General features: G+C 49.2%; 1 protein-coding gene across 1 annotated transcript; it reads right to left on the minus strand.

Moving 5' to 3' along the window:
- Positions 1-14,504: 14,504 nt before the first annotated feature.
- On the minus strand, positions 14,505-17,865 carry OCSTAMP (osteoclast stimulatory transmembrane protein). Its single transcript, XM_009282228.2, has 3 exons — positions 17,822-17,865; positions 15,859-16,903; positions 14,505-14,846 (listed from the first exon to the last, which is right to left on the minus strand). The coding sequence occupies exons 1-3, from the start codon at positions 17,863-17,865 to the stop codon at positions 14,505-14,507; spliced, it is 1,431 nt and encodes a 476-aa protein (XP_009280503.2).
- Between the last annotated feature and the right edge of the window lie 61 nt (positions 17,866-17,926).

Raw genomic sequence — 17,926 nt, forward strand, 5'->3', positions numbered from 1 at the left:
CCCGACAGCCCGAATTCCCCTGCTTCTCTCTCTGCGTCATCCTGCAGCCTCTCGCCAGGAGCCTGCCACCTGAGCCCTCGCACTCGCAGCCGTTCCAGCACGCGTTACAGAAGTACTCATCGCCTACCTCTGCGTAAGGACCAGTCTGATGGCATCCATCACATACCCTTTTGCGAGGCTCAGGGAGCTGTCAGGCAAAAGGCACTACTACAATTATCCGTAATAATCAGCATCACTGTCCTCTGGTAAGAACACAGCCTGGTTATTACGGGTGCAGCATCCTGGTTGCTTTATCCTGTGTCATTAGCAGAGCTGCAATACATTATCCCTCTCTGAAGTTGCCCCCCGGTCCCACTGTCACTCCCATCTGCCTTGGCCCTGAAAAAGCTGAAAAAACCCACCTTATTCCTGCATATTGCTCACTGTTGCCAGCACACCGTTATTTCAACAAATGGTAATTTGACAGTGCCGGCAGCTCCCTGTGCTGCGCTGGCCATGATGGATACTGCTGGGAAACACCCAGGTCTGAGGATCGTGGTGGTCAGAAACTGGCCTCTGCTACTGCGCGGTACTTGGAATCAGTTGTGAAGCAGCACATAACAGGAGATAAATGAGTAATGACAGGATTTAATCTTATTGCATGTGTTTGCGGGAAGGAGGGGGAGTGTGGGCATGTATTTGCTCACATAATTCAAGGATTTCCATACTCTGCTGCTCTGGAGGGACTCTAACAGACAGGCTTCCAGGGGTTCGTCAGGCTGCTGCTGTATCATAGCGATGCTGGGGGTCCTCCGGATGCAGACTGTGGCAGAGACAGCTTAGGCCTCAGAAATACAATCATTAGTGCCTGCTTTTCATGAGTTCATGGAAAACAATATTTATTTCAAATGGGGGGAAAGGGGGTATCTTTCCCCAAATACCTGCCCTTCCTCTCCTATTCCCCTTCTTCCCTCCTCTTTACAGAGGATTGGGGATTCTCTGTAAATCCTGTCCTCCAGCAAGTGGATGGACTGACTGGGAGCTGGAGGTGTTCACAGCATCTCCCCGAGGGAGAAGACCCCCCTGTCCCCAGGATATGGCCATACCTTGTCCGAAGCCACCCTGCTCTGCAGGAACGCAGTGTGACACTCCTGCTCGGGTCCGTGCCAAACAGGGCGCTCCACTTCCAAGCACAATTTCACCACAATAAAAGCTCCCACAAGTTTTAGGGAGACACCAAAAGAGGTACAGAGAAATGCCTCCCACGCACCGAAAGACAAGTCTCTGCATCTTAATAAATTCACCTCTGAGAGGACAGGCGCTTGTGGGACAGCCACATCCTTGGCTCTCTCTGCTTTTCATTGGGATTCGAGACCTTTCGATCCCTTGAGATGTCTCAGCTGAGCAGGAGCAGAGCTAAAAATGAGACCCAGCCTCCAACTTAGTCCTCTGTGTAAACCACGAGATGATGTTTCCCCTTTCCTCACCTTTATTTGATGTGTCGAGGCACTAGACATGGCATTCAGCAGCATCACGGGGCCGTGCAGCCCCGTGCAGCCCTGAATCTGATGCCCATCTGTTAACAGTCCTGCAAGCCCTGAGTTGTGCCCAGCAGCGGAGCAGCCGTTCCAGACGGGCAAAGACCTTATTCCTGGCACATCCCTGACTGCAAAACACGGGCGGGCAAGCTGCCGGCGTGGTGGCACTGAACGTGGGAGGGGAGAAGGCACAAACCCTGCATAAACATCCTGAGGGGGAACTGGGGTTCATCTCCTTCCTCAAACCCATTCCAGGAATTGGCTTTGTGGGATCAGGAAACAAAAAAAACCAAACTCCCGCAGACACTTGAGAAAGTTTTTGTTTTGGTTCAAACCTGGAACATTGTGTAGGATCGTTGTGGATAATTATTTCCCTCAACGCTTTGCTTTGTGGCACTGACAATTCAGTAGTTATTAGCACAGCGATAACAACGGCATTAAATCACCCAGCTGAAGCAGCTCCTGCTGCCCGAGTCCCTGAGCTAATCTGCGTGTCCGTGGCAAGGCTGGGGCTGAGGAGGGCTGTCTATGCGTGACGCACACACCTGGGTGAGATTTCCTACACTGTCAAAACGGTAAGGTTTGCTGTGACGACTGGTTACCATTTCCCATTACAGACTCCTTCAGTAGCTATAATGCTCAGGATGTGACTGAGGCGTGTATTTAAGATGAGGCCAATCAGCTTGACACATAGAAAATATTTTCTTCCAGCTTGACTTAAATCTAAATATTTTGATGGCCAAAGACATCGGTTGATTCTTTTAACTAAGATTTCATGTTAGGTTCTTTTAACATATTTCTGCATTTCCTTCTCCGCTGGCATCGCCTCGACCTGCCATCCTCTGTGAATACCTGCCATCACCCACTGCCTGAAACATCAGGATGGAGAGGTCTTAATTTTCGTGGGGGTTCCCAAATGGGAACGGCCGTGTCCCTGGGCGCTGGCTGTGGCGGGGCTGCTTCTGGGAAGGGGTGGCTGTGCAGCCCTGTGGCTGGGTTAGCAGCGCTGCGCCCAGGCTGGGTGCTCGGGAAGTTCAGCGCCAGCTTCAGTACCTCCCCGCACTCCTCATGCAGCTCATCCCTCTGACTGAGCCTCGCTGGGCGGCGCGTTTAGTCCAATGGACAGAAAAGACCTCTGAGGCTTCACATGTGTAATAAACAAAGCTGGGAGAAAGTGATCCTCTTACCCAAATCTGTGATAAACACCTCTCTGTTCTCTGGTGCTTCATAACTTACAAATATTAAACCCATAAAACTTCTGCTGTTAGAGCTGAGGCACAGAGGCTGCATCTGCACGGTGCCGGTAAACATGGAGAGGTTGAATCACAGAAGCCATGGGTGGTTTTGGGGGGCTGGGTTACAGGATTTTGGGCCCTGGGGAACTGCCAAATTTTGAATTGTGAGCGATCGTGTGGAAGTGATTCCCACCTCTGTACCTCTGCAGCTCAGCGTGGAGTGGGCAGGAAGGTGCTCAGCGGCTTGGCAGAGCAGCCTGAGGGCTGACAAGTGCCATTAGAGGTGGGGTATGAGTCAGTCTGTTAAAAGCAGTACTATTGCTCACTCTGAAAGAGAAAGGAGGGAGAAGTTCTGTCAAAATTGCCTTCACCTGTTTCAGAGTTACAGCCTAGAAGCAAATTGCTTTGGGGTTTATGGGTTAATGCCCTCAGAGATCAAACCCAAGCAAAAAGGCAGCTGTCAAGGAATTAAAAAGATGCAAAATCGACCTGGGTATGGGCTACGTGCACATAAAAATGAACTAGCTGGTGGTTTTCTAATGATTCTTGCAAGCAATGAACCATCCCTGGAGGGATGCAGCTCCTGGAGAGCCCCACAGGGACCAGCTCACGGACGTGGGCTGTATTACATCTGTGTGGAAGGGAACAGCATACGGTCACTATGGAAAACCTTATGGACGAAAAGAAGGCTGAGGGAATGAAAAGTGATGAAGAGGAAGGCAGCGATACAGATTTCTGCGGGTGAAAACCAATTCAGGCTTGAAGACAATGAAGAATAATATCTTTCGGTTCTTAGATCCCGGAACAGGGCAGGCAGCGTCTCCCACGGGGGCAGCGGGTGCCTGGCAGGTGGACGGGAACACCTGCTTGGTGGTGCCAGGCTTAAGGAGCTCCTTCCATTTACTGTAGTACCAAGCTCGGGGCGATGCTGTCACAGGGAAATGATGTTTCCCCAGCCCCAAATGAGGACAGGGATGGTTTGTTATTTCCAGGCTCAGTGAGCACCGGCAACTCTGCGGGTCGTCTCAGAATCCTCTCTTCCCTGCCTGGCCGGCACGGAGTTGCCTCCTGGCTTTTGGGTAGTTTTCTTTCTGGTTTGTATAATCTCTTCTAAAGATATGTTGTTAAATCTATGATGTACCAGGTCTTGGAAATGCCTTCGGGGCACAGAGGAACTCGGTGATTTTTCTTCAGCCAGTAAATATAATTTGAGCTTTTAAAAAAAGCAAAGTGAAGCCGCTTCCACAAACCGGGGAAAAAAAATCCCTTCGCCCCTTGCCTGCTTCCCTGCTGTGTTCAGAGCCTGAATCCTCAAGAAAAAAGCCACTCACTGCACAAAGATTAGCAAACAGATGAAAACAGGTATCGCAAGCTCTGGTGTAAAAACCTGAATTTCTGAAGCAGGGAGCTGCTGTCAGGGTAAATTGTCCCACTGGCGGCACAGGCAATGAGGAGCGGGCTTCAGGAGGTGTCCTTCTGCCAGCACCGCTAGGCTTTACTCCGCTGAAGGATAAAAAGGCAAGAATTTTTAATACAATAATAGGTGATATTTGCTGATCTTTCCCCAGAAATATATCACCACGTAGTCATTGCAAAACCAGATTCATCCCCTGGTGAAGGAAGGAGGTAGCCTGCTACCCCTCGGAGCAGCGACTGCGTCATCTTCTCTCGGCCGGCATTGCGCAGTTGGCTTTTAATCAAAATATTGCACAGATGGACCAATGCAGCAGTTGTTTGCTGATGCAGGAGAGCATGAGGAGGTCAGCTTTAGGTTGCAGGGGTAAATTTTTAATAACAAAAGAGGAATTAGGCTGCTCTGCTTTGGAGCCGTAAGTAAGCGTGATGGATGTTGCCTCCCTGTGCTGCAGGCTCAGTCCCCCATGTTCATCAGTTGCCTCATACAGCCAGGAGCATCCCAAATTAAGTCATCGCTTCTGAGTACACCTTATTTGTAAACTGTCCCTATTAGCATTTTAATAGGTACATCCTTCAGACTCTCTTCCAAGTAGCTCCTGGAAGGGCTGAGCTCTTCAATATGCAGCCTGAATAGTAAAAAAAATTACTCCGCAGTAATATGCATTGGATTGATTTGATAAGTGCAATGAACCAAACTGCTGGGGATTTGTGCAGCTCTGCAGAGAGTATCGGTGTGGGAAAGGATGCTTTGTGCAGCTCTCGGAGCGCCACTTTCCCCTCACAAACCCCCATTGCTGCAGGCGTTTGGCTTGAACGAAGCTAAGAGAGCGCGGCACAGTGTGTCTTTACAAAGCCTGTGAAAACAAACGTTGTCCTCCTGCATGCCGAGGGATTCCCTGCCCTGCCCCGTATCACCAGCAGCGCTGGCTCCAGGCTGGCTACGGGCACCTGGAGGGGATTCAGCTGTGGGAGAAGGAGCCCAAAGTGCCCCTTTCCCTCCCACCGAGCCCAGCACCCATGGCATCACCTGCACACCCTGTGGCCCCTCCAGGGCTCGAGGCATCGCCCACAGCATCGAGTCGGGGTTCACAACTCTTGCTGCCGCCGAAAAGCTCTGCCACCCACTCCAGTGTGCCCAATCCACCAGGAATTCTGCCTGAGTGAGCAAAAAGCCAAAGGAGCAGGTGGAGGTGTTGGCTTTCACGGCAGCACAATGAAGGGGAAGCCATGAGAGCAAGTCCTGGTCTTTTCCGGGTCTCCCACTCAGAGCAGAAACCGATGGCTGTAAGGCAAAACTGTGGTTTGGGTAACCAAAGCTGAGCCTTTGCCAAAACCAGCAAGGCTTGAAGCTGTGCCGAGTGTGAAAAATGGCACGTCTTCCGATGTGCCTTTTGGGCACCGGCTGCATCACATCCAACCTGAATCACCCACCCCAGTGCTCGTCCCGAGGACAACTCGTGGGGTGGGATATGCCTGGGGCAGGGACAGAAATAGGCAGTTCCCAAAAACAGTCATCAGGGTGGATGAGGTACTGGAGGGGCATCCTGCGGGGATAATAGCAGCGATAATGCTGAGGGGAGACAAAAGCACTGCATGCAATATTATGAAAGAAGAAAACCCTGGCAGAATAATTAGGCTGTAATTACGGGTTATTTCATATTCTGTGACATCTAAATGTCAACCCCGTAATGCTGTAACAACAAGCACTTGATACAGCACCGTGCTGCACGCCTGATGAGTGCAGCCCTGGGAGAGGCGCAGCAGCCTTTAGCTCTGCTCCCGCTCCCCTTCCACCCCGCGTGCAGAGCCATGACGTGCATCAGGAGACACGAGGCCACCCACACTTGGCATCCAGGTCCAGGGGGTCACGCCGTGACCAGGGGGTCACAGCGAGCAGTGTGCCCTTCGCCTTTCCCAGCAGAAATGGCCAGGCAATGACAGTACGTCCACCACGGGGGTGGCAAAATGCTCTGAGTCCTTAGTCAGCACCGGTGCAAATATCCAGGAACCCACTTGAACTGGTGTTCATAAAGTTCTCCATGACTGAACTCCATCGCTGAACTCCATCACTTTGCCCTGCCTAACTCTTTAGGGCATGAAAGTGCAGAAAAATATCTGGCTGAAGCTCACCTCTCTGGTCCTGCTGTTGCAGATGCTCCCCCTAAACAAGTGTCTCTAATCCGCCCACCTTCCTGCCTCGGTGCTGCACGGATCATGCCTTACCCACTAATTCTGCCAATATGGTTAGTTCCAAAGCACAGCGGGTGAAATTACAGCAGCACTTGCTGCTAAGGAGCCTCCTCCACCCAATTAGTGGTTTCAAAGAGTTTCAGATAATTGTGGGGTTTGATCATTTTTCAATTTTTCCCGTGCGCACTGCTTATCGCAGCGTCCAGCCAGAGGAAAAAGCTCTCCCGGCTCTGAGATGAATTTGTTTTAACACCAGAGAAAGCTCCTTCCTCCTGTCAGCCCTGTCGGGAGCACCGTGCTCGCCTCCCGTGGAGCCCAGGACCTCACGTGCAACATCAGCTGCTCCTGAGAGAGCAAAACCCATGCTGGTTTTGGGCACCTTTTTTTTTTAGGATAGGGCTAGATGGGACCAAAGTTCCCCCCACCCCGCACACCCACCTAACTGGGGTTGTAAACTTGGTGTTGCCGATGCCCTGGTAGCACAGAGCACGAAGCATTGGGCACATGGAGCAATTCTTTCTCGCCCTTGGTAAAAGGAAAAGGTGACTCAGCCCAGGCCAGCCAAGCCCTCAGCTACGACCTGCTCCTTCCTGTAATTCGCAGAGTTCCCGCTTTATTGTCTGAACAGCCACAGCATATTTCCAGCTAATGCAAGAGGAAGCTTTCAGCCTTTGAACTTGGCCATTTCAGTTTCACAATCTACTTCAAAGGAAAATTTCCTAGCCAAGCCATGGATCACCCCCGACGGTCATACTGCTGTGATTTTTTTTTTTAATCTCTTGGGAAATAAATTCACAGAATTGGCTTCTCTCCCTTCTCAGATATGAAAGCATCTCCCCAGCTCTTTCCAGGTAGGATGATAAATTACAGAAGGTTTGACTGGAACAGCATATAAATAAGAAATGTGTGGAAACGTGGTACTTTTTTTCCACCTTATGTTTGCATGTTGAAAACAGCTCTTGTGGTGATTTCCTTTCCTCAGTCACTCACCTACAAAGAAACCCAGAACTGCTTCTGCCCCAGTCCTTGGGAAGGGCTGCAAAGTGATGGAGGCAAACCTCTGGCTAACTCGATTTCCTCAGCATTGCCTCAATGTGCCACGACATCTCATGTCCCCCACGAACCACTGGAGCTGCTGGCTGAAATCACGCATCTCGGGGCTTCTCTGAGTGCCTGAAGAGTGAGCTGGTCATCAAATCTCCCGTCACCTTCGGAAATCAATGATGTGCACAGAGTCCTGGAAATCAGGGGGCTGAGAAAGGTGCCTGGAGGATGGGCTCCAGTATCGACATCCCGGCTTTTAGCAGTCTTCTGAGACAACCAGCTTTGCTTCTTCCTCATTTCTACTCCTTTTCTTGCAGGCTGAAGGCCTGTTACCACTAATTTGGAAATATTCTGTTGCAAAACGTGAGGCATTGAGTTCAGAGTGAAACCCTGACACAATCTGCGTTCGAAAGAGCCAGGACTAGGGAAACTTTCCCTATGAATTGCAAATCTCTCCCCTTCTCTCTGCAGCTGTCTCACATCTCCAACTCATTTTGACACATTTTGGTGAGAATTTGGTCAAAAGAACAAGAACCAGCTGTGGTGCCGGCTCCCGGTTCACATCACGTCTCCTGGCAGTTGCTTCAAGATAATTATCTGGTATCATGTTAGGAGTGATGGGATGCCTGGTCATCGGCTACCGGTCCTGATAGTCCTGGATTGCATCTGCCAGCCCAGTGCAGATGCCAGACACCGCAGGCGTGCAGTGGTCCCGATGGATTTATGAATTTGTGCTTTTGGCCCCAAGTCAGGAAACAGTCGCTTTTCACCAGTACCGGGCATAGGTTCAGGATAATATGGTGCTGACATCTCTTCGCTGCTTCCAATCAGCCTCTGGCAACCTTTGCGCTTAGGTAGCGGTTTGTTTATCACCTCTTACCTCTGAAGATAATCTTGTCTCTTTTCCCTACCTCTTGTTTTGCCACGTCCAAAAGAGGCTTTCCCCCTCACCAACTGTCATTAAGGCTTCGAGGAATTTCCTCATCTCTCCCACCCTTGTCTAAAAGGTAAATGCTTTGGGCCGGAGCTGCCCTTGCTGGGTGGCCATGCAGTGCTCAGCACGGTGGAGGGGGCTTCAGATGGGGGCTTCTCATGCACAAAGCGCTCCCTTAAATAAATGCTAACTCAGTTGTTCCCTGCCTGTGCAGGGCATAGCTTGGTGAAGTCTTGAGCTTCCCCATCTCAGCGGTAATCAGAGATGCCGACTCGCGGAGAGCATCGTTACTGAATCACTGCTGGGAGGTTTTGTGTATTGCTATGGAAGTTGCAGACGGGACTGCAGCTGCCCGCTGGGCACCAGTGGTGCTGGCAGCACCCTGCGGGTGCGTGGTGCCAGCTGGCCCTGTGCCACCAGCCTTACTGCAATGAGCAGCTCTGGTGACACAGAGAGCAATTTTCTGTGGCCAGCCACAGCACCATCTTCTGCAAAGCAAGACATTTCAGCGGTCAAATCAAAGAAAGAGAAGATCTTCCCTTCTAGAAAGCTTCGCATCAGCATTTTTTTTGCTTTGCTTCACTGAAGTCGTGCTTCTTTTGACACTTTTGAGCATGGCACAAATCACTAGCACCTCACACCCCGGGAGGAGGCTTCCCACAGAGAGGGGTGCTCCATGTGTTCGCTGATGCCTCCTTGGGTACGCTGCATGGCACTGCGAGCAAGGGCACGCATCCAGGGCAGAGCATGCACAATGCTAAGAAATAGCTTTTATTTGCTTTTATTTATGTTCATTAATATTTCCTTTTCTAAAGTCTGGTGCATGTAATTGTTGCTTCTTCATTGCAGTCACAGTGCTTTCTTCATTGCAATTACAGTGCAAATACTATAGACAGGATAAATGCAATAAAAATAGAATTTGCTTAAAAATCAGGAAATACTTCTGGGGAGGTGTTTTTGTTTGCTTGGTTGTCTGCTCTGGTAGGTGATGCAGGTTTGTGGCTATGGATGAGATCTTTCCTAGAGCACTGTCTTAGCTGAACAGTTTACACTTGTTCCTCAGTATATTAAGGCCATTCATTCTTGCCTGCCGAACAGCCGTAAGCAGGAACTTAGCAAACATTTTATCTATGAAAAATCCACAAAAATACACCACAAAACCCCAAGGGAATCAGGGGCTTCAGGGTGGATTCTGTCCCATGTGTGAGGGTCTTTCTGTCCCCTGGGCTTATTGCATTGGTGGAGGAAAGAGTAATCCATGGGCCTTTCTCTCTTGTAATTAATACTTTTTCTCTAGATAATTAAGAAATCTCAAGCCTCAACAAGCGCAAAGAGAAAAACAGGCAAACAGCCCCCGCCTGATCCACTCCTGCGTGCCCTGCCAAACAGACAGCTCCGCAGGCAGCACGTGGTGGTAACTCCTGGGAAAAATGGCCTCAGGGTGACCTGGTGGGGGAAATGACTCCGGACAGGGTCACCCCCATGCCAAGGCCAAAATAAAGGACCTCTCCCCCAGCAACGAGCCCCACTCCGACAGGAGCTCCAGAGAGAACTGCCAGTTGCAGTTGCAAGTCCCCTCTCTTGCCCAGCCCTCCAGAAACCCCCCCGGTTCCCACGTCCTCAGTGGGTTACTGCAGCATCCAGCTCTGTAACAGCAAGCAGCAGGGAAGGGCAACTGTGGATACAGCGGGCTGCTCCGGGTCCCCCAAAATCAGTGGGAACATTTCCACTGGTGGCAGCTGAAGCAGATTTGAGTTACAACGACAAGCCACTGACAGCAGGGTCAAGGCTGGCATCGGCAAAGCTGCGGGTTGCCATTGGCACTAATGAGCAACAGCAAGGAAGTTTGGTACCCATCACCAAATGCTCCCCAGCCCCCCCAGAGCACCCCAGCCCTGCCTCTGCCTCATTGCACACAAACGTCTGACTCTGAACTTGCAATTTCATGAATATCTAAACCTAGAAGCCAGATGTGAGAAAATCCTTCCCTGCAGAAAGCGGTTAGAGACAGTAAATGAGCCACTGCGCTAGTGTAGGAGCAGCATTGCCCAGCAGGGATTTCGCCCGTGGAGGAGGTGGACACGCAGGCCCTGCCTCGTGGGCTCCAGACCCCACACCAGGGACTCACGGGTGGAAGCAACACAGGGCAAAGCTTCCCTCCCCGCATCCTTCTGCCTGCGAGACGGGAGGGTGGTGCTGAGCGAAAACGAAGGCAACGAGAGCCGCAATGAGCAGAAATGAGGGTGGGAGTACGGAGGGGCTCCGAGGGATGAAAATCCCTTAGCAAATATCAAGGCTTGTAAATTAGTCCTACTTAATAAAAATATGTGACTATGTTAACTTTGCCTGCTGGTTAAATCTGTTCAGTATTTCTCTGTCGCACCATTAAGCAAAGTCTGGCAAGGCAGCTTACCTCTCAAGCACAAAATATGGCACTACCTATAATGGGTAACATTTTCTATTTTGTCATGCGTTTATCTTGCTGAGGAACAACACCTCGCAGGAGAGCAAAGCAATTTCCAGCAGCTCTGCCTCCCGCTAGCCCCCCCACCCAGGGAAAGCATCGCAGCCCAATTCGGCACCAGGGACAACGTGCCTGATGTGCTGCACAAGCTGTTCCTGCTGAAGCAGGGACTGTCGGAGCATCCTCTGCTCCTCAGGGCTTCCCTTCCCATTTCTGTTCCTGGGATCCTGCTGACAGCCCCAGGGAGGTGAAAAACCAGGTTACTGCAGGGACTAAGCTCCTTCCAGCCATGCTGGCAGGTCCCCTCTGCTCACCCCGTGCAGGCTGCCCTGGGTCTCTGCCGCACACTTCTTTAGGTTTAACTCCATACCTGTGGTTTCCTCATGACTCTCCTTGCTGGTCCTGCAGGCTGGACCACCCAGAGCTCTTCTTCCCCGAGTCTCCCACTCAAGTATCATGTTTGCCACAGTGTCCCGGGTTTCATTTTTCACATGAAAATGGGTTAAGTAAGTGGCATAATGGCAAAGAGCCAACTCTCAAAATCCCTTTTCTCCTCAAACAGAACAGATTCATCACTTACTTATGTATGATACATATCTATATTTGATGACATCAACTCAAGCAACAGTACTCTTGTCTTAACACCTTTTCACAGGCATTGATTTCTCAGTGATATTCAAGCATATCAGCCTTCAGCATACACACGTTTTAACATCAGTACAACTTCACCTCTAAAATAACTGTAATGGGTATCAAAGTGACTTTTCCTTCCTATATTTAAAAAAAAAACCCTTCTGACACTAACGAGACGACACTTCACAGCACAGTGTAACACTTCACAATGTTTATTACCCTCCTTTCTAAGTAAAGATACCTCAGCATCAGTATGATAAAAGCCAGTTTTTCGGCTACCTCCTCACCAGCGCTTCGCAAGGTGTTCACCTTCCAAACCCAAATTCTTCCCTTACTGATTTCTACATGGCTATTAAAGCAAAAAAAAAAAAAAGTGTGAGGGTCAGGAGGCTGAGGAGATGGATGGCACGTGGGGCACGATCCATCGCCTCCTAGGGCAGATGTCCAAACGAGGGCAGGAGAATTGACCCCTAGATACAGGCAGGCAACAGGGGCTCTGCTGCCCATGGTTCCCTGTCACTGAAACCACTGAAACTGGTGTGATACCCACCAAAGAACTTTATAAAAATCTCATCCTTAGTCTCTTCTGCAAAATGGAAATGGGAGCACATCTCTGCTTCATGAAGGGTTTATGAAGGCTGCGACTCTGGAGGCAGAGGCAGAGCGGCAGTACCTCACACTGATTATTATCCTTTCAAGCAGATGTAATTATGCTAATCAAGGCTTGTCTGATGCTGAATTTTACAATCTAGAAGTGCAAAGTTCCCAGGATTAGTCTTTAGTGGTTAAAATTTAATGGGAGCTGAAGAGAGCGGGAGCTTCTAGAGAAGATGGGAAGAACCGCTCTGGGGTCAGTTTTTCCTAAGAAATATGATTTTTGAGGCTGAAAAGGGATGTTTCAGGAGCTGCTTTACATGCTGCTCAGCTGCTCTGGCTGGGAGCTGGGCAGCGCCTGTCCAAAGGATGCAATGGGACACTCAGGGTGGTACTTAGTCCTCTTAGTCCATCTCTGTGGTCTCATCCGCTCCAAACCCCCATCTGAACCAGGAGGGCCCATCTCTAAAGCAAAAACCGTTTCAGCCTCCTCTCGCCGTGCCCCAATCTCCTCTGAAGACCTCCCCTGGAAGGCAAGGAGAGGAACTGGATGTTGCTCAGGGGGGTTCCCCAAATGCTACTGGCCATAAAAAAAATATTTCTTAAAGATTAATGCACATCTCTTGCCAAAAAGATGGGCCTTCCCAAGGAAAACTTTTTTTAAATATATGTTTGTTGGAAGGCAACATGCTGCTGGGATGGTTTGCTGGCTGAAGGGGCTCCTCAGTTCTCCTCCCAGCTGTTTTAACCCCTGGCTCCAGATAATTTTGGCTACTTAATGGGCACGTGGAAATCCTTTAGCTTTCCCCAAACAGAACAGCACAGAGCATTTTCTACAGAAACCTCATGACAAAGCCCCCTAGTTGCTGTAGAGGCAGGAAGGTTCTTGGATTAATCATCAGAACAGCAGGGAATTAAGAAACCTGGGGAGATGAATGCACCAGGGTTTTATCAGATAGATGCTTAAAAAAAATAAAATCCAGACCTACTTTGTTTCAAGCACCTCAGAAGCTGAGAGAATTCGGTGCATCTGGCTGCAGCTGCCACTTCACTTCTGTAATTTAATCTCATTGAGGTGCATTATGTCAAATAATTACCTTAATGAAGACTCTAATGGGAGAAGGGAGGAAAATAATAGGATACTTTGAAGAAACGAAGCTGCGAAGTTGCTTTGTTTTTAACCTGGCACTGATTTAGCTCCCCCTCCTCTGGCTCTTGCCCTTACAGATGTGTCAGATCTGCCTCTCTTTCAAAAATAACATGTTTCAGAGGCTGCCCCAGTGATGGATTTTTGCATCTTGGATACAATACCATAGTTTCTGAGTTTGAAACAACGCAACATGTAAAACCAGCTCTCGATTCAGGCAAGTCCAGCCCTCCAAGTCCTGCTACTTCCCTGGTCCCTGCAGAGCGCTGATTCAAATGTCAAGTATCTGTCTACCACTTTTGAAGTCCTCCAGGATGCTGGCCTAAATTAGAATCATAGAATCATTTAGGTTGGAAAAGACCTTTAAGATCATCGAGTCCAACCATAAACCCAGCACTGCCAAGTCCAGCACTAAACCATGGCCCTGAGCGCCACGTCTACACGTCTTTTAAATACCTCCAGGCCCACTTCCCTGGGCAGCCTGTTCCAGTGCTTGACAACCCTTTCAGTGAAGAAATTTTTCCTAATATCCAATCTAAACCTCCCTGGCGCAACTTGAGGACGTTTCCTTTTGTCCTATCGCTTGTTACTTGGGAAAAGAGACTGACACCCAAATTGACCTTTATTGGCTGGTCTCATCCTCTTCTGAGGTCCTTCAGCTATTTTATTTATCGTTTATTTTGAAGAGCCCTTGTGAAGTGATTTCCTGAAGTCCTCATGTGTTGATGTGCATCTCATGGTCATGTTGGTCCTGAATTTATTTCAGTGAGCTGAAATGACACTTTCTTACGGGAATAAACTATCTTCTAAAGGCTAATACTTATCCAGTCTACGCAGGTTTCTGTGCATGAAACCTGAAAGAAAAACTCCCTGATAATTGAATTAATCAACTCAAATGAGTTTCCTTTCTTGCTGCCTAAAGGGATAACTTGAGAAAGAAAGGAAGCATGTACTTCTTCTAGCATGGATGTGGCGGGGAAGGTAAACGAGCTCTTTCCCCACCCTGACTCCCACATATTTCCCAGTTAGCCTTGCCTAATGCTGTGGATATCCTCCAAGTCACATGAGCTGTCTCCCACCATTCCTGGAACAGCTGACTCCAGGCCTTCTAGATTTTAAAAAAAAAAAAGGAAGTAAATTTAGCCCATTTTTCTCAAATTAATGCAAAATGTGACATTTCACCCCTTTTTTTTTTTTTTGGCAAATATTTTTCCCCAGACTCCAAACACTTCTCTTCCTCTGGAAAATTAAACGCATGATCCTATTGCAGAAGCCTGCGCCTGGCCACTGCCGCAGGTCTCGGGCATTCCCTGTATTTCCAAAAGTACCCTTAGCTTCTCACACAGTTTTGCTCCTCCTTGTGCTTCCTGGACAGCTTCTTGTAGAGGTAAAGTGCTCGCTTCTCCTCCCAGCTCTCGAAGAAGGAGCCTGCGATTTTTCTGCACAGGCGATGTGCATAGGTTTCCAGGAATATGATGGCGTAGAGGATGCAGAAGAGCAGCCCCACCACGAGCAGCACAGAGGGGTTGGGAGGCGTCGGGGGGCTGATCCTGCAGTGGGCAGAGCTGAAGATCAGGTAATGGTGGTAGCTTCTTTCAAAGTTCTGAAGTGGTAATTCTTCGTGAGGAAGCCGTAAAAGTTTCAAAAGAAAGGGCAGGATCCCTATTTTAGCCTGAAATAAAAAGAGTTAAAAGTTAAATGGGGTATGAACAAAACAAAATCAATTGTTTACTACAAAAACATCAGCCTGGGGTTGTATAATCACCTTACAGCTTGTTTGGGTGTGTTAAGAGAGGGACATTGAAGTGCATATGTGCTTCAGGCTGAGTGACAATAACAGCATGATCTGTAGGCGCTGAGCACTTGGCACGGTGAGACCCAGTCCTATCTGTCATCTTTATCTGCTATTACAGAGATCATAACAGGTATTCACTGTGGGAGATTTACAACGAAACACATAATACAGACAGCAGTATTAGTGGCCGCATATTTGAATATTAGAGGTTTTTTTCTAAGCCCTGATTATTTTACTGTAAATTCATCAGAAGCAGGTATCTGCGCTAAGGAACCCCGGGGCTGGGGCGGGAGGCAGGCTGCATGGTAGAAGAGGAAAGCTAAAAAACTAAACCAGAACTAGTCCAGATAAAGGGTATTAAAATAGATAGAAACTGGGGAGGCTTGTGAAAAGGATTGCACAGGGTGACAACAAAGCCAGTGAGCAATAAGATGAGGAAACATCCTCACAGCCGAGACGTGTATCCATCTGCTTCCCCCTCTCTTTTGTGCTTGCACCCACTCTGCGGCAGGAGGGCAGTGCCGCTGGGACGCCTGTTCCTCCACCCTGCCTAGGGAAGGGACCTGGAATTATGGGGAGGTCTGACTGCCACATGCTAGCAGCATCTTGGCAGTGTGAGGCACTATTTGCTCCCCTCCTCGCTCCCAAGGAGCTGTGATTTGGAGCGGGTATATGCTGCTATTTGGTGCACTGGAAGGAGCAACTGAGGTTGTGCCTCTACCTCCTCCCCGCCAAGCCTGTTACGTTGCTTGTCCAGCTGGCTGCTGGGGAGGGAAGTAAGGGTCGTGTAAATAAGGCTGCAAAGACTGCAATCCCCACCGCCGCCTCCTGTGATGTGATACGCAGCGGGATCCCCGTGCAGGGAAGGAGAGGGGACCCCAGCACTTACATTGTATTTGATGCTGAGAGCGACGGGCACCGTGGAGAACTGAGCTGCCTTTTTCACCGCGGTGTCTGCCACGCTGAACGCAAAGTGGTCCATTGCCATGACCACCAGCATCAGCATCAGGGCCACGGTGAGGAGCATGGCTTGCACAAGGCACAGCATTACTTCTTCCCGGGACAACTTCAAGCCTGTTGGTCGAATGAGGTTTTTGGATGAGCCCACCAGCAGATGAGCTGCTTTTCTGTCCACAGCTAAATGTTCCAGCTTCTTGGTGATGTAAAAATTGTCAAAACGGAGGTTGGTGAGATAATTTTTCAAATACCAGGTGGACTCAGAACAGAGATAGAGCATGGAGAAGCCAGCAACCAGCTTGTTGCCTACTCGTACAGTGTCTTTGACCAGTACCTCAACAGCCAAAAAGTCCCTCCCAATTTTCTCACCAGCAAGGTGCATTTGCTGGTAAATGAAGGAGCTGTTCTTAAGCAGTGAAAACTGAAAATGTCCATTCATAGGCCTATAAATATTAATGGAATGAACGTTTTCTTGGATTGCATCCCCAAACTCCCAGGAAGCTGTCTCTAGCAGAGCAGTTGAGTTCAAAAGACTCTCAGAGGAATTCTTGCAGATGCACTTAATAACCTGCAGTATGGTTTTAATGTTGCTTATGATGTTGGGTGTTACGTTAACCACTACAATCATGATGCAGGTCGACAAGAGAAGCTTCCGGCCTTGCTTGGTACCTAACGTAGGCATGATCATACTGAAGACACAACGGGCAGGATGCACCAAGAAAAGGCTGAGGAGAAGGAGCAGACTGAAGGAGATGGCCATTGCAGCGGAGAGATGCCAGGAGTACTCCAGGGAAGCAAACATCCAGTTGTAAAAGAGACCTCCTATCACCACTGTAACACAGGAACACTGCAGAAACAAGGTCCACAGCTCCCTGCCGTTCGCTGGGACAGGCTTGGAGTAAACTGACCACAGGTCTTCTGCGGTCCTGCGCACCTTTGGGAACAGAAGGTCTTCACAGTAGACACGGGCTCTCATCCTGTACAAAGACCAACTACCTGGGTGTTAGCAGAGGAAGTATGGAAACGCGCTAATTAGGGGGCTTTCTCGAGATGATCACTCATGGGTCTTTATAACGTCCTTCTCTGAGTGCCTCCACTCTTCTCTACCTCTCTGCTACCCTGAGTAGCTGGGACTGAGATCTTCCCTGGAAGCACACAGGACAGGGAAGTTCAAGGCATTTCTTGAAAGATCAAATACCAAGTACAATGCGACTGTTCCTCCTCTAATGCAAGCGCAGGAAAGCGTTGTATTATTCTATAAAAATCATAATAAAGTCATTCAGAGGGGTCAACACCTAAGCAGTGGCTAAGAGTGGCTTTAGTGGTTATTTAGAGGATGCTGGAGGGAGAAAGAGGCAGCTCCTGGCTGCTGTGGAAATCGTTAGACCAGCTCTGTAATTACAAGGTGTTCAATGGATAAGAGGCAGTTGAGTGGGAGTTTCTGATCTCCCTGCCTCTTAAGAGGAGACCAAACAAAAATCTGCAGGTTTAAGAGTGACAAATACAGAACTGATCAGAGAAAACAGTTTCACACTGAAGCTCCGGTGCCAGAGGAAATCTCCAAGGGTAAGAATTTGGCCGCTGCAGACAAAATGAAATGTCCCATAAAGCTATTTAAATGTCTAATGAAAACAAACGTTTAGAAGGAATATAATTTCTCAGGCCCCACATCTGGAGTGACTCTCCAGAGACCAGAAAACCTGGTGGGGAGAGGGAGCATTTCCCCAGGATTAAACCTAGCCAGGCGATCCCCGTCTCCCCCCCACCCATGAGCAGCCTCAGTTATCCTTTGAGGGAGTATTTTGACTAGCAAAGGAGGTTTTTCAGTGGAAAAAGGCCATTCAACAGCTATCAAGACAGAGGGAAGGAGAGGGATTAAAGCAGACACTACATACCCGGCAGCAGAGAGGTGCCCCAGTCTTGCTTGAAAACTCTCCATGCTCCAGTGCCTTATTGCTCTCAGAGAGGATCCTGGATGCAGCTGCTGGGAGACGCAGGAT

This window comes from Aptenodytes forsteri, unplaced genomic scaffold (genome assembly GCF_000699145.1).
Source record: "Aptenodytes forsteri isolate BGI_AS27 unplaced genomic scaffold, ASM69914v1 Scaffold149, whole genome shotgun sequence".
NCBI lineage: Eukaryota > Metazoa > Chordata > Aves > Sphenisciformes > Spheniscidae > Aptenodytes > Aptenodytes forsteri.

Coding starts and splice junctions, on each gene's coding strand:
- OCSTAMP (XM_009282228.2), bottom strand. CDS start 17,865: ATGGAGAGTTTTCAAGCAAGACTGGGGCACCTCTCTGCTGCCGG. Junction 16,904..17,821: donor GGGCACCTCTCTGCTGCCGG/GTATGTAGTGTC, acceptor GTCTTTGTACAG/GATGAGAGCCCGTGTCTACT. Junction 14,847..15,858: donor CTCTCAGCATCAAATACAAT/GTAAGTGCTGGG, acceptor TTTTTATTTCAG/GCTAAAATAGGGATCCTGCC.